We start from the raw sequence: 16973 nt of genomic DNA, 5'->3' as shown, positions 1-16973 counted from the left end.
AAAAAGACAACAAAAAATTGCTTAAAAAAAGGCAACAAAGAAAACAGCAAAAAAGGGTCATTAAAAAAAGCGACAAAAAAACAACAAAAAAGAGAGATGAACAAAAAAAACGAAAAAGGGACGAAAAAGGTTTTCAAAAAATGCGGAAAATAAAAAGACAAAAGGCGACAGAAAACGGCAAGCATAAGTGAGAAAATAAGGCACCAAAAAAAGACAAAACAAAAACGAAAATAAAGACGAGAAAAAAATGAAACAAAAAAAGACGACAAAACCGACACAAGAAAATGCTACAAAAAGAAGATACACAATGAAAGCAACAAAAGAAATGCGTAAACAGGAGAAAAGAAAAGCGTCCAAAACAGCGACAAAAAGAACCAAAAAAAAATAAAAAAACAAGAAATGCGAAAAAACCGACAAAAAAGACACAAGAAAAAGTTAGAAAAAAGGCGCCAAAAACACGAAAAATGTAACAATCCATCAATCAATCGAATAATCAATCAATCAATAGACAACCAAAAAACGACAACAAAAAAAAAGACGAAAAAATGGCGACAAATCAAGAATGAAAAATAGTAAACAATACGTAACAAAACAACTACAAGAAAACGAAAAAAAATGCATAAAAAAGACAACAACAAATTGCTTAAAAAAGCCAACGAAGAAAACAGCAAAAAAGGGTCATTAAAAAAAGCGACAAAAAACAACAAAAAAGAAAGATGAACAAAAAAACGAAAAAGCGACGAAAAAAGGTTTTTAAAAAATGCGGAACATCAAAGACACAAAAGGCGACAAAAAACGGCAAGCATAAGTGAGAAAATAAGGCACTGAAAAAGTCAAAACAAAACGAAAATAAAGACGAGAAAAAAATGCGACAAAAAAATCGATAAAAAGGATTACGAAAAAATATGAAAATAGAACGATAAAAAAAAGACGACAAAAAAGTGAAAACAGGTCGATAAATACAACAACAAAAAAGATGGCAAGACATAGTGTCAAAAAAGGCAACAAGAAAAAGACGAAATAAAGGTGTGAAAACAATGAAACAAAGAAGACTACAAAAAAATGCTACAAAAGAAAGTAACAAAAAAAGGCATCAAGAAAAAATGTCAAGGCGACAAAAAAAGGTAATAAAAAAGACATCAAAAGCTGACAAAAGAGACGTCAAAAAATGATATAAAAAGAAGATACACAAAGAAAGCAACTAAAGAAATGCGTAAACGAAAGAACGAAAAACAAATGTCAAAAAAATAAAAAATGCGAAAAAACCGACAAAAAAGAGACAAGAAAAGATTAGAAAAAAGCAAAAAAACACGAAAAATGTGACGATCAATCAATCAATCAGTGAATCAATCAATCAATCAATATACAAACAAATAACAACAACAAAAAATATGCCAAAAAAAAGACGAAAAAATGGCGACAAAAAAATGAAAAAGGTCCACAAATAGAAAGCTTGAAAAAGCGATAAAATGGTGATTAAAATATGCGAAAAAAAAACACAAAAACGAAGAAAAGGTGACAAAAAATCTGAGAAAAAACAACAAAAAAAGACGACAAGAAAAGACAGAAAAACTGGGAAAAAACGCAACTAAAAACGACAAAAGAGTGCCATGAAAAAGTAGAAAAACGAAAAAAGCGACGAAAGAGCAGACGCTGGAAAAATTGTCCGCTGAAATGAAAAATATTGTATTCTATATACATATTGATCGCGTAAACGCATTCCCAACTACAACCTTTTTCTAGGGCTATTGTCTTCAAAATAAATCGATTAATCAAAGTTAAACTCACTTCATATTAATTTCCAGACTCTAATTCATACACGTAACCACATCAATTTTATTTCTGTATTCCAAAAATACTAATAATAATAATAATAATAATAATAGTAAATTTATGAGTACGTAGCTACAAAATTCATAAAAGTCAAATCATTGTCTATAGTCCCATAAACAGCTCAGACAACTCAAAGTACGTAAAGGTGCTAATTCAATATTCTCCCAGTTCGTCACCCCAATTTCCTATTGGCAGTTTAGTCCAAGAACCTGTTTTCTGTCCAATCAATATTTTTAACTAAACCTGCAAAATGGACACGACCTTATCTCTTTCAATTTACGACGTGACGGGTGTCGGTAATAGGCGCGTTAAGCACTACAAGGTCAACTTCTATTTCAGGACTGGACTCCAAAGAGCCAATCAACACTCAGAACAGACACCTGACAAAACCTGACATCGAAAACCATAAAAACCGAAAAACCAAAATTACAGTCAAAGTCTTTGTCATTATTGCTCCTCCAGGTGGTGTAATTAAGTTAATAATAATAGTGCTAAAATAATAATTAGCTTTCCCCTTCCGTTATCAAACAGTGCAAAACTCGACAAGAACGTCCCTCGCCGCCGCGACCGTTATTCTTTGACAAATGAAACTTAATTAACCCCCAGTCAATTCCCACCCATCGACGCCCGTGCAAACACTAACGATACGATCAACATTCCCCCGGTCCCCAGTCCATCCCTGTTTAAAAAGTAACAGTCATTAATTCCATTCTCGATTTTTCTTCGTCCTGCGTACTTTAATTAATTTTAGAACGAGTTTCCTCTTTTCATCAAACTCAAATTACTGAGAGTGAGTCTGAATTATTTATTTTCAATTTAGGTAGTTATTTTCTGTTAATTTTAACCCGCGACGGCTGCGTGCCAAGACGCTGCGAATTCTTCATCCTGACATAGGAATTCTGCCAAAGCCATGCTCATATCTGTCTTAATTAAACCGAAAGCGGGGCATGTTGAGGGCTTAACAGCGTCATCTGTAACCGTCGCCGGGGAAAAGCGCGTTATTTCTTTTGCGCTCTATTTCTTGCCTCGGCTTTTGACCTTTCCGAAATTTTTATTTTTATTTTTGATCCTGGAGGAATAGGAGACGAGTTAGTAACGCTTTTTCGATTTGTAAATATTTATTTCACAGCAGATGCTTGTCTAACAAGATGTTTGCTCTTAAGCATGGTGGCGAAGGCGTCGAGTCCCTCCTGGTTGGCCTCCTGGTAGTAGGGAAGGCTCTCCATGCGTGCCAACCATTCGAAAATGTTGGGGAATCTGTTGGAGGCTAGTGGGAGGACGGCGTTGGCACTACTGACGGTCGCCACTAAGCTGAAATCGGCAATCGTGAGTGTGTTTCCAGTGACGTAGTACGATTTTTCTAGGAGGGACTCCAGGAGGGTGAGGCCTTGAAGGAGGGCGTCCGATTTGTCTTTGGGGATGATGCGGGCGCCTTCTCGGAGGATGGGGCTCTAAAAATAACGTTACGTTAACAAGGCGTCGGGGCGAATAAGTGGGGAAATTATTGACCAATCTGACAAACGTTTGTGCGTAGGTTATTTAATTAATTAACGTTTCGTATCTAAAAATGATATTATGAGCTTTTTGATGGTATCTTGAGTGTTTTAAAACGAAACGGATGGCAGGTTTACGGGTTTGGTTGGTCAAATTAGAATATATTGCTTTTAGTTATTTTTTGAGCTGTTGATTGAAATTAATTTAATGCAAAATTAGACTGACAAATCAATTTCAGGCAGATCAGAAGAATTCCATTTTATCACTTGATTTTCCGCCATATGAAAATGTCAGCTTTCGACCATTTCAAACTAACTGGGTTAATTAGACTGTCAGCTTACTCAAAATTGGTTCATTTAATAATTCGGGTCTCCTGAATCCGAATATGGGTTCAGAATTGACCTACGGAGCTTTCTAAATTTATTTTGATTTTTTTATATGACGCTACCTATTGAAAAATGACGTGCGCTTGGTGAACAAGTAAACTTGAAAAACATTTTTTCAGATGAGGATTGAAATGGAACTGTTGGCAGAAATGAATTCTGCAGGGCACAGTTAGTCTAAAAATGCAATTTCAAGCAGATCGGAAAGATTTATTTTTCACCTGATGTTTTGCCATACGAAAATTTCTGATTTCGACCATTTCAAGCTATCTCGATTAATTAGGGTCCCAGGGTTCTGAAAATTGGTTTCTTTACTAGTTCGAACCTCCTCAACACGAATTCAAGTCCAGAATTGACTTATGGAGATTTTTGAATTTTTCTGAATATTTTATATGGCCCCATATAGAACAATGACATCGTGCTTTTAATCTGTGTTTCAGATTTGAATAACAACCTTATTAAGACTAAAGCAAGTATTTGCTGGAGTAAAAATTTCCGAGGAATCGAATGGTGTAAACGAGAAGTCGGTATTTTGAACAACTTTAAAATGATGAACCTGTAAATTCTAAAAATATTTTTTGAGATATTGATTTAACCACGACTATTTGCTACTTCAAAATTGGTATTTTTACTAATCCGGACCTCCTGAATATGAGTTCGGGTTCGAAATTGACCTATGGAGCTTCCTAAATTTATTTTGATTTTTTTATATGACATTACTTATTGAAAAATGACATCATGCGTTTTATGGATTCCTCAGACCGAACCGCTAACTTCTATGGACCAAATAATCACTGACTGACTAGAAAACTTTAACGAATCGAATTGTAACAACAGGAAGTCCGTATTTTGAACCATTTTGAAATGGTGAACCAGTGAACTTCGGAAACATTTTTTGAGATGAGGATTGAACCGCGATTTCGATTGAAATGGAATTAAAATTCAGTAATTGATAGCAAAAACGAATTTCGCAGGGCAAAATTAGTGCAAAAACTCAATTTCAGCCAGATCGGAAGAGTTTTATTTTTCACCTGATTTTCTGCCATACGAAATTTCTGACTTGTACCATGTCAAACTATCTCGATTAATTAGGTTCTCAGCTTTCTGAAAATTGGTTTCTTTACTAGTTCGAACCTCCTCAACACGAATTCAAGTTCAGAATTGATATGGAGATTTTTGAATTTTTCTGAATATCTTATATGATCCCACCGATATCGAAAAATGACATCGTGCTTTTAATCTGTGTCTCAGATTTGAATAACAAACTTATTAAGACTAAAGCAAGTATTTGCTGGAGTAAGAATTTCTGAGGAATCGGATGGTGTAAACGAGAAGTCGGTATCTTGAACAACTTTAAAATGATGAACCTGTAAATTCTAAAAATATTTTTTGAGATATTGATTTAACCACGACTATTTGCTACTTCAAAATTGGTATTTTTACTAATCCGAACCTCCTGAATATGAGTTCGGGTTCGAAATTGACCTATGGAGCTTCCTAAATTTATTTTGATTTTTTTATATGACATTACTTATTGAAAAATGACATCATGCGTTTTATGGATTCGTATTTTGAACCATTTTGAAATGATGAACCAGTGAACTTCGAAAACATTTTTTAGATGAGGATTGAAACGCGATTTCGATTGAAATCGAATTAAATATCAATAATTGATAGCAAAAATGAATTCCGCAGGGCAAAATTAGTGCAAAAACTCAATTTCAGCCAGATCGGAGGAGTTTCATTTTTCACCTGATTTTCTGCCATACGAAATTTCTGACTTCGACCATTTTAAACTATCTCGATTAATTAGAGGTTCAGCTTTCTGAAAATTAGTCTCCTTACTAGTTAGAACGCCCTGAATACGAATTTGGGTTCAGAAATGAACCACGGAGCTTTCTGATTTTTTTTCTGTTTTTTTTTTTGTATGAGGCTACCGTAGAAAAATGACGTCGTGCGTTTTATCGGTTCCTCACTCCCGAATGTGTAACATATACGGCACAAACAATCATTTCTTTCGACTAAAAAAGTCCGAGGAATCGAGTGATACAAACGGGAAGTCGATATCTCGAACTGTTTTGAAATGGTGAACAAGCAAACTCCAAAAGTATTTTTTGGGATGAGGATTGAACCGCGATTTCCATTGAAATTGAATTAATATGTTACAATTGATAACAAAAATGAATTCTGCAGGGCAAAATTAATCTTGAAACTCAATATCAGACAAATAGGAAGAGTTATTTTACACCTGGTTTTTTGCCATACGAAAATTTCTGATGTTAATTATTTCAAACCATATTTCGATTAATTAGGCTCCCAGCTTTCATAAAATTAGTCCTTTTACTACTCTGAACCTCCTGAACACGAGTCAAGTTCAGAATTGGCTGATGGAGCTTTTTGATTTTTTTTTATTGTTTTGTTTGACCCCACCTACAGAAGAATGACATCACGTATTTTATCCGCTTCTCAGATCTGAATAACGAACTTATCAGATCAAAGTAATTATTTGCTAGATTAAAAATTTCTGAGGAACCGAATGGTACAAACGAGAAGACGGTATCTGGAACCGCTTTGAAATGGTGAACCCCTAAATACGAAAAATATTTTTTGAGATATTAATTGAACCACGATTTCGACTGAAATCGAATTAATATTCAACAACTAAGGACAGAAAAAAATTCTGCAGTCAAAAATCCGTCTAGAAACTCAGTTTCAGTTCGGTGTACGGAGAATTACATTGTTTCGCCTTATTTCCACCATACGAATAGAATGACGTCACTGGTAAACCAAGGAGGGTAATATTAGGGGTGGAGACTTGAGGGAGAGAATTTGGGCACGCTTGAGCCAATTTAACTGTACAGAGTATCTCATTTGCCAAAATCACTCTTATCTTAGCAGGTCCTAGCCCTGCCCACCCACCCTCTCTTTTCTTACAGGGTATCTCATGTGCCAAATTCACTCTTATCTTAGCAGAACCTAGCCCCGCCCACCCACCCTCTCTTTCCTTGGAAGGTATGTTATTGGCCAAAATGGGTCTTATTTTACCAGGTACTATCCCCGCCCACCCGCCCTTTCTTTTCTTACAGGATATTTCATTTGCCAAAATCAATCTGAACTCAATAGATACTAGTTCTCCCCGCCCAGCTTCTATTTTCTTAGAGGGTATGTCATTTGTCAAAATCGGTCTTATCTTAGCAGGTATTAGTCCTCTAAGAAAATAAAGGGCGGGTGGGTGGGGCTAGTGCTTGCCCAAATAAAGCTGATATTGGTAAATAACATACCCTCTAGAAAAATAAAGGGTGGACGGGAGGGGCCAATACTTGCAGAAATGAATTCCTTATCGAAAAATTAGTCTAGAAACTCAATTTTAGTTGAATCTAAAGAGTTTAATTTTTCGTCTTATTTCTGCCATACGAAAATTTCTGATTTCAACGATTTCAAACTATCTCGCTTAACTAGGCTCCGAGTGTTCTGAAAATTGGTGTCTCTACTAATTCGAACCTCCTGCATATGAATTCGGGTTCAAAATTGACCTAGGGAGCTTCCTAAATTTGTTTTATTTTTTTTTATATGACGCTACGTATTGAAAAATGACATCATGCGTTTTATGGATCCCTCAGGGCCCAACCACCAATTTCTATGGACCCAATAATTACTGATTGACTAGAAAAGTCTAACAAATCGAATGGTAACAACAGAAAGTCCGTATTTTGAACCATTTTGAAGTGGTTAACCAATGAACTTCGAAAATATTTTTTGAAATGCGGATTGAACCACAATTTCGACTGAAATCGAATTAATATTCAACAACCAAGGGCAGAAATGAATTCCTTAGCGAAAAATTATTCCAGAAACTCAATTTCAGTTGGATCTAAAGAGTTTAATTTTTTCGCCTTATTTCTGCCATACGAAATTTCAACATTTCGACCATTTCAAACTATCTCGATTAATTAGGCTCTCAGCTTTCTCAAAATTCGCATATTTACTAATTCGAACATCCTGAGTACGAATTTTACTTCAAAACTGACTTATGGAGCTTCCTGAATTTTTTAAAATTATTTTATATAACACTTTTCATAGAAAAATGACATCGTGTTCTTTATCCGTCTCTCAAACATGAACAACGAATTTATAAGACTGAAGCAATTATTTCCTGGATCAAAAATCTCCAAGGAATCGAATGGTCTGCAAGAGATGTCCGTCTCTTGAACCGCTTTGAAATAGTGAACCCGTAAACTCAAAAAACATTTTTTGAAATACGGATTGAACCACGATTTCGACTAAAATCGAATTAATATTAAACAACCGAGGACAGAAATGAATTCCTTATTGAAAAGTTAGTCTAGAAACCCAATTTTACTTGGATCTAAAGAGTTTCATTTTTCGCCTTATTTCTGCCATTCGAAAATTTCTGATTTCGTCGATTTCAAACTATCTCGATTAATTAGGCTCCCAGTGTTCTGAAAATTCGTGGTTTTACTAATTCAACATTCCTGAATACGAATTCAACTTCAAAATTGACTTAGTAGAGCTATCTGATTTTTTTGAACTATTTTGTATGACACTTTCTATAGAAGAATGACTTGGTGCTCTTTATTCACTTCTCAGTCCTGAACAACGAACTTATAAGACCCGAGCAATTATTTCCTGGACCAAAAATCTCCAAGAAATCGAATAGTCTGAACGAAATGTCTGTATCTTGAACCGCTTTGAAATAGTGAACCCGTAAACTCGAAAAACATTTTTTGAAATGCGGATTGAACCACGATTTCGACTGAAATTGAATTAATATTCAACAACCGAGGAAAGAAATGAATTCCTTAGTGAAAAATTAGTCTATAAACTCAATTTTAGTTGAATCTAAAAAATTTAATTTTTCGTCTTATTTCTGCCATACGAAAATTTCTGATTTCAACGATTTCAAACTATCTCGATGAATTAGGCTCCCAGTGTTCTGAAAATTGGTGTCGTTACAAATTCGAGCCTCCTGAATACAAATTTAACTTTAAAACCGACTTAATAGAGCTTCCTGATTTTTTTTTTTAATTATTTTGTATGACACTTTCTATAGAAAAATGACATGGTGCTCTTTATTTGCTTCTCAGAGATGAACAACGAACTTATAAGACTGAAGCAATTATCTGCTGGATCAAAAATCTCCGAGGAATCAAATGGTCTGAACGAGAAGTCCGTATCTTGAACCGCTCTGAAATATTGAACCCGTAAACTAGAATAATATTTTTTGAAATGCGAATTTAACCACGATTTCGACTGATATCGAATTAATATTCAATAACCAAGGGCAGAATCGAATTCCTTAGTGAAAAATTAGTCCAGAAACGTGATTTCAGTTGGATCCAAAGAGTTTCATTTTTCGCCTTATTTCTGCCATACGAAAATTTCTGGTTTCGACCATATCAAACTATCTCGATTAATTAGGCTCTCAGCTTTCTGAAAATTCGCATTTTTACTAATTCGAACCTTGTGAATACGAATTTCACTTCAAAACTGACTTATGGAGCTTCCTAAATTTTTAAAAATTATTCTATATGACACTTTCCATACAAAAATGAAATCGTGTTCTTTATCCGCCTCTCAGACCTTAACAACGAACTTATTAGACCGAAGCAATTATTTACTGGATTAAAAATCTCCCAGGAATCAAATGGTCTGAATGAAAAGTTTGTATCTTGAACCGCCTTGAAATAATGAACCCGTAAACTCGAAAAACATTCTTTGAAATACGGATTGAACCACGATTTCGACTGAAATTGAATCAATATTCAACAACCAAGGGCAGAAATGAATTCCCTAGCGAAAAATTAGTCCAGAGACTCAATTTCAGTTGGGTCTAAAGAGTTTCATTTTTCGCCTTATTTCTGCCATACGAAAATTTCTGATTTCGACGATATCAAACTATCTCGATTAATTAAGCTCTCAGCTTTCTGAAAATTCGCACATTTACTAATTCGAACATCCTGAATACGAATTTCGCTTTAAAATTGATTTATGGAGCTTCCTGAATTTTTTAAAATTATTTTATATGACACTTTCCATAGAAAAATGACATCGTGTTCTTTATCCGCCTCTCAGACCTTAACAACGAACTTATTAGACCGAAGCAATTATTTACTGGATTAAAAATCTCCGAGGAATCAAATGATCTGAACGAAAAGTCTGTATCTTGAACCGCCTTGAAATAATGAACCCGTAAACTCGAAAAACATTCTTTGAAATACGGATTGAACCACGATTTCGACTGAAATCGAATCAATATTCAACAACCAAGGGCAGAAATGAATTCCCTAGCGAAAAATTAGTCCAGAAACTCAATTTCAGTTGGGTCTAAAGAGTTTCATTTTTCGCCTTATTTCTGCCATACGAAAATTTCTGATTTCGACGATATTAAACTATCTCGATTAATTAAGCTCTCAGCTTTCTGAAAATTCGCACATTTACTAATTCGAACATCCTGAATACGAATTTCGCTTTAAAATTGACTTATGGAGCTTCCTGAATTTTTTAAAATTATTTTATATGACACTTTCCATAGAAAAATGACATCGTGTTCTTTATCCGCCTCTCAGACCTTAACAACGAACTTATTAGACCGAAGCAATTATTTACTGGATTAAAAATCTCCCAGGAATCAAATGGTCTGAATGAAAAGTCTGTATCTTGAACCGCCTTGAAATAATGAACCCGTAAACTCGAAAAACATTCTTTGAAATACGGATTGAACCACGATTTCGACTGAAATCGAATTAATATTCAACAACCAAGGGCAAAAATGAATTCCCTAGCGAAAAATTCGTCCAGAAACTCAATTTCAGTTGGGTCTAAGGAGTTTCATTTTTCGCCTTCTTTCTGCCATACGAAAATTTCTGATTTCGACGATTTCAAAGTATCTCGATTAATTAGGCTTCCAGTGTTCTGAAAATTGGTGTCGTTACAAATTCGAGCCTCCTGAATACAAATTTAACTTTAAAACCGACTTAATAGAGCTTCCTGATTTTTTTTTAAATTATTTTGTATGACACTTTCTATAGAAATATGACATGGTGCTCTTTATTTGCTTCTCAGAGATGAACAACGAACTATAAGACTGAAGCAATTATTTACTGGATCAAAAATCTCCGAGGAATCAAATGGTCTGAACGAGAAGTCCGTATCTTGAACCGCTCTGAAATATTGAACCCGTAAACTAGAATAATATTTTTTGAAATGCGAATTTAACCACGATTTCGACTGATATCGAATTAATATTCAATAACCAAGGGCAGAATCGAATTCCTTAGTGAGAAATTAGTCCAAAAACGTGATTTCAGTTGGATTTAAAGAGTTTCATTTTTCGCCTTATTTCTGCCATACGAAAATTTCTGATTTCGACGATATCAAATTATATCGATTAATTAGGCTCTCAGCTTTATGAAAATTCGCACATTTACTAATTCGAACATCCTGAATACGAATTTTGCTTCAAAACTGAGTTATGGAGCTTCCTGAATTTTTTAAAATTATTTTATGTGACACTTTCCATAGAAAAATGACATCGTGTTCTTTATCCGCCTCTCAGACCTTAACAACGAACTTATTAGACCGAAGCAATTATTTACTGGATTAAAAATCTCCGAGGAATCAAATGGTCTGAACGAAAAGTCTGTATCTTGAACCGCCTTGAAATAATGAACCCGTAAACTCGAAAAAGATTCTTTGACATACGGATTGAACCACGATTTCGACTGAAATCGAATTAATATTCAACAACCAAGGGCAGAAATGAATTCCCTAGCGAAAAATTAGTCCAGAAACTCAATTTCAGTTGGATCTAAAGAGTTTCATTTTTCGCCTTCTTTCTGCCATACGAAAATTTCTGATTTCAACGATTTCAAACTATCTTAATTAATTAGGCTCCCAGTGTTCTGAAAATTGGTGTCGTTACAAATTCGAACCTCCTGAACACAAATTCAACTTCAAAACTGACTTAATAGAGCTTCCTGATTTTTTTTTAATTTATTTTGTATGACACTGTCTATAGAAAAATGACATGGTGCTCTTTATTCGCTTCTCAGACCTGAACAACGAACTTATAAGACCGGAGCAACTATTTCCTGGACCAAAAATCTCCAAGGAATCGGATGGTCTGAACGAGATGTCCGTATCTTGAACCGCTTTGAAGTAGTGAGCCCGTAAATTCGAAAAACATTTTTTGGAATCCGGATTGAACCACGATTTCGACTGAAACCGTGGTTCGATCAAATAATATTCAACAACCGATAGCAGAAATGAATTCCTTAGTGAAAAATTAGTCTAGAAACTCAATTTTAGTTGCATCTAAAGAGCTTCATTTTCTCGCCTTATTTCTGCCATACGAAATTTCAGCATTTCGACTATTTCAAACTATCTTCGTTAATTCGACTCTCAGCTTTCTAAAAATTCGTATCTTTACTAATTCGAACCTCCCGATCACGAATTCAAGTTCAAAATTTTCTTATGGGGCTTCCTGAAAGTGTTTGAATATGAGGTCACCTTCAGAAAAATGACATCGTACAATTTATCGGTCTCTCAGACCCGAACTACGAACTTATGATGCCGAAACTATGATTTGTTGCAACTAAAAAGGTCCAAGGAATCGAATGGTATAAACTCGAATTCGATATCTTGAACCGCTTTGAAATAGTAAACCCGTAAATTCGAAAAATATTTTTTGAGCTGGGAATTACAACGTAATTTCGATTTAAATTCATAAATCCCTAAATTCGGAAGTAGATCTCCCCGTCTACTGAGTCGATTTATTGGCGTGTTCTTCTCACAGAATTTCGACTCTAATCATTCATATCTACTACATTGTTCAAACGATCTGAAATCGATATTTTTAGAAAAACGAGGAATATAAGGAAATCACTGCGACCACTTCACAGTAGCAATTTTGCCAGATTTTGAGGACCATTTTAAACAAATCAGATAGAGATATCGACAAATACCTCACTTAAAAACAACAGTCACGGTTTACGGTAGTGGCATTTGTCGTCATCACACACATTTATTAGGAAATTTCTAGTCATTCGAAATTTTTCCGAAACCGGCGGCACTGTTTGAAAATTTTTGCGTAGTTTTTAAGATAGTGCGACGCCGCTTTAATTTTTCACTTTGACAAGGAGATGTCATTGTCAAGAGCCACTTGACACGAACATCAAAAATGATGTTGTTTTCTTAATAGTACATCTTTGTGTCAATAAATCAATCAAAAGGAAGCAAATTTAAAAGGACAATGAAGTTCGTTTTTATAATCATCGTCATTTATATTTTTATAATGGTGATTAATCACCGCAATTTACAGTTGCGGACTTACTAAGCGAGTTTTAATTGAGAAACTCGGCTCCGCCCCGCCCTTTCAGTCTACTCCTGGCGACAATTTGTTGTAGATAACGCAATGATTTATAGTAATAGTTTTTTGTTTCTAAAAAATTTTTACACCATTTTTATTATTTTAACACACTTGTCATCCTAAACACACACTTTGCGTTTTATATAATAGATTTTATCTGTTCAAGGAAACAGGTGGAATGTGAAGTTATCTTGGACCAACTATTCTCAAAAACACCGAACTTACCACGATTGCCGCGAACCTCGCACTCAGCACATTCGAATCAAAATGTAGCCTCTGGTCCACCACCGCCCTCCTCTGCAAATCCCTGGGATAAAGCCCATCGTCCTCCCCGAATTTATCCACTAGATAGCAATTAATAGCGTGACTGTCCCATATGTAAAACTCCTCGTCTTGTATCGTCGGTAGCGTGTGGAACGGATTAATCTAAAACCAATAAAATCCATAAGCAATTACCCAAATTCGAATCAAAGTTATCTCGTCAAAAAAAAATCTGCCGATAACGCAATTAAGTTGCAAATTCCGCAAAGAAAAAAGCGATTTAATCACTTTGACGAGGGTCCGACCGCTGCCTCTATATTAATAAAAGATAAAAGGCTTTTGATTGAAACCTTCACGTACCTTGAGGAAGTCTGTTGTTAGGTGCTCCTGGGCGACGAGATTGATTGGCACTAGATCCACTTCGAGCTGAAGGGCTTTTATTGTGAGAAGGGTGGCCCTGCAGGGGGGGCTGGGGAGGGCGTAATACAGCTTTATCGACATCCTCTATTTATTATTTTTTTAGTTTTTGATACGATGCGGGATTATATAAGGCTCGGGATTATCTGAATGGTGGCACTTGAGGAATTTATTTATATGGAAGATAGTCGTTATCAGATTTGTCGGATTGTGGAAAGACGGCCTTATCTGGTTTTATTGTTGCGTGTGATTGAATTTTGACACTGGCTGGTGGGTCGCCATATGGTAGCGCGTTCCATTAGGTGGATAGAGCTTACAGGTGCATTAAGCAGACGCGAAAACACGCGATTCTGGTATTTAGTGATCGCGATAACGATAAAAGTGATAAAATTTAACGCATTGTCGCAGAAATCTGTTTCTGATTTATTCTATTTATAATTGTGATCGAAAAAGTCGCGTTGACGCGTTGGACAAAAAACAACGAAAATTTGTTTGTTTGTTCTCCACAAAAAAAAAACGATGACATCAATCCTTGTTACGATTAAAATGTACAAGAGATATACAAAGCAAAAAAAATATCGGAACTCAAGGAATCCTTTCAATTTGGATGAGAATAACAAACTCTTGTCTTTAGTTACGAAATCCCCAAACAAGGTAAAAAATTCGTGTGCTTTGATACGTCTGTAAGCATTTCGAAACACAAGGGACTGAGGCTAAAGAAATTGCTCAAGAGGATCGCAAAAATGACAACTCGAACAGGGATGAAAGAGCGGATCGATGTGAAAACATTCATAAATTGTTCAAGGAGTAAATAAATAAAATGTGTTGAGTGAGGCAGGAAAATTGTTAAGGATTCTCCTGAGCTTTTCGCAATATTGCGGGAAACGTTTATCTGACCGTGGAGAACATTTTTCGTTTCATCGGATTGTGTTTCTGTTAAATAACGAATTCTGTTCAGGATTTTATACAGTACTTTACAATTTACATAACTTTCCTAATTTTTTAATAATAAATTTGACAACAACTGGTCCAGTAGTTTCGGAGATTATCTATCTAATAAAAACCTGGACAGACCGACAGAAAGACAGACAGACAGAGACTAGAGACCAACTTTTTCGTATTCAATTCGTCCGATGCCTAGTTAAATAGTGATGATCCGTTTACTGGAGTGTAAAGTGGGTTGCCCACTACCTAATTTTTAGTACATATTTAGATGGATTTATTTACAAATATAACACATGTTTCACTTGATTTTGACATGCAACTACTTTTTTGTTTAATTAAGACTTTATTCTTTAATTGTGTTTTATACTAGTAACGTCTGTCTTAAATTAACAATATTATTGAAATTGTAATAATAATCGAATGGACTTTTTTCGGAAAAATGTAGTTATTTTTATGTCTTGGAAACATTGTGTTACTTGTTACAATTTTATATGCATTTTTAAATGTTTTTAGTGACAATTTTTGTGGTTATTTTCGATACATTGTATAATATTAACACTGAGAAAAAAAAATTAAAATAATCGAAAATTTGAAAAATCGAAAACCTGAAAAACCGAGAAATCGAAAAATCGAAACTTCAAAAAATCGAACAAATGAAAAATTAAAAAATCTAAAATTTAGAAACCGAAAAACGAAGAATCGAGAATTCGAAAAAAAGCAGAGAAATAAAAAAACGAAAAAACGGAAAAGTGGAAAAACTGAAAAATCGAATAATAGACCAAAATAAAAATCGAAAAGTTATAAATTATTGAAAAACTGATAAATCGAGAAACTGAACATCAAAATATCGAAACGTCCAAATCTCGATGAATCGGAAAATTAAAACATTGAAATACAGGAAAATTTTAAAAAAGCAAAATTATAAATCGAAAACTTGAAAAATTGAAATATCAAAGAACTGAAATGAAAAATCGAGAAATAGAAAAATCGAACAAATGAAAAATTAAAAAATCTAAAATTTAGAAACCGAAAAACGAAGAATCGAGAAATCGAAACTCCAAAATTAAAAAAATCAAAAAATTGAAAAATCGGATAATTGAAAACGTCGAAAAACTGGAAAATCGAAAAACCGAGAAATCGAAAATTAAAAGATCGAGGAATCGAGAAGTCGAAAAGTCGAAAAATTGGGTAACCGCAAAATCTAAAAGCAGAGAAATAAAAAAAGGAAAAAACGGAGAAATGGAAAAACTGAAAAATCGAATAATATACCAAAATAAAAATCGAAAAGTTATAAATTATTGAAAAACTGATAAATCGAGAAACTGAACATCAAAATATCGAAACGTCCGAATCTCGATGAATCGGAAAATTAAAACATTGAAATACAGGAAAATTTTAAAAAAGCAAAATTAAAACATCGAAAACTTGAAAAATTGAAATATCAAAGAACTGAAATGAAAAATCGAGAAATAGAAAAATGTGAAAATTAAAATAACAGAAAATTCAAATTGAAAACTTGAGAAATCGAAAAATCAAAAAAGTGAAGTCGAAAAATCGAAAAATTCAAAAATCAAAAACCGAAAAAGCGGAAAATTGAAGGATTAAAGAACTGGAAAATCGAAACAGTCGAAAGTCAAGAAATGAAATCAAAACATCGATTAATTAAAAAATCGAAAAATTGAGAATTTAGAAATGTGAAAAAAAATTGAAGAGGAGAAAAATTGAAAAAACGTAAAACTAAAACATCGGAAAATTGAAAAATTGGGAAATTGTAAAATCGAAAAATTGAATAATAAATAATGTGAAAAAATCCAAACTTTCGATAAATTGAAAAATGAAAGAAAAACTGAAGAATGGAAAAACTGAAAAATCTCAAAAGGGAAATATCCAAAAAATGAGAAGTTAAAAAACTGAAAAATTGAGAAATTTAAAAAGTAAATACCTAAAAAATCGAAAAATTCAGAGTTTATAATAGTCAAATTTGGAAAACTGAAAAATCGAAAATTTGAAAAAACGAAAAATTTAACAGAAGACCTAAAAGGGGGAAATCGAAAAATCGAAAGATTAAGAAATCGAAGAAGAATTGGAAAAATCGGAAAATTGAGAGTTTATAAAAGTCAAATTTGAAAAATTGAAAAATCGAAACGTAAAATTCAAAAAACCGAAAAATTGAAAAATTCAAAAATCTAAAATTTAAAAACCGAAAACCGAAAAATCGAGAAATCGAAACGTCAAAATGAAAATATAAAAAA

General features: G+C 33.9%; 1 protein-coding gene across 1 annotated transcript; it reads right to left on the bottom strand.

Moving 5' to 3' along the window:
• Positions 1-2932: 2932 nt before the first annotated feature.
• Positions 2933-14014, bottom strand: LOC135131541 (glutathione S-transferase 1-like). Its single transcript, XM_064059338.1, has 3 exons — positions 13720-14014; positions 13324-13524; positions 2933-3284 (listed from the first exon to the last, which is right to left on the bottom strand). Exons 1-3 carry the CDS (start codon positions 13858-13860, stop codon positions 2952-2954), a joined length of 675 nt encoding a protein of 224 aa, XP_063915408.1. The 5' UTR covers positions 13861-14014; the 3' UTR covers positions 2933-2951.
• Between the last annotated feature and the right edge of the window lie 2959 nt (positions 14015-16973).

The sequence above is a fragment of the Zophobas morio genome, unplaced genomic scaffold (genome assembly GCF_036711695.1).
Source record: "Zophobas morio isolate AGI-343-1 ecotype UQ-CSIRO unplaced genomic scaffold, CSIRO_AGI_Zmor_V1 ptg000020l, whole genome shotgun sequence".
In the NCBI taxonomy this organism is placed as follows: Eukaryota; Metazoa; Arthropoda; class Insecta; order Coleoptera; family Tenebrionidae; genus Zophobas; species Zophobas morio.
This window is presented reverse-complemented; position numbering and strand designations above follow the sequence as displayed.

Coding starts and splice junctions, on each gene's coding strand:
- LOC135131541 (XM_064059338.1), bottom strand. CDS start 13,860: ATGTCGATAAAGCTGTATTACGCCCTCCCCAGCCCCCCCTGCAGGGCC. Junction 13,525..13,719: donor TAACAACAGACTTCCTCAAG/GTACGTGAAGGT, acceptor TATTGGTTTTAG/ATTAATCCGTTCCACACGCT. Junction 3,285..13,323: donor CGAGGTTCGCGGCAATCGTG/GTAAGTTCGGTG, acceptor CGTTATTTTTAG/AGCCCCATCCTCCGAGAAGG.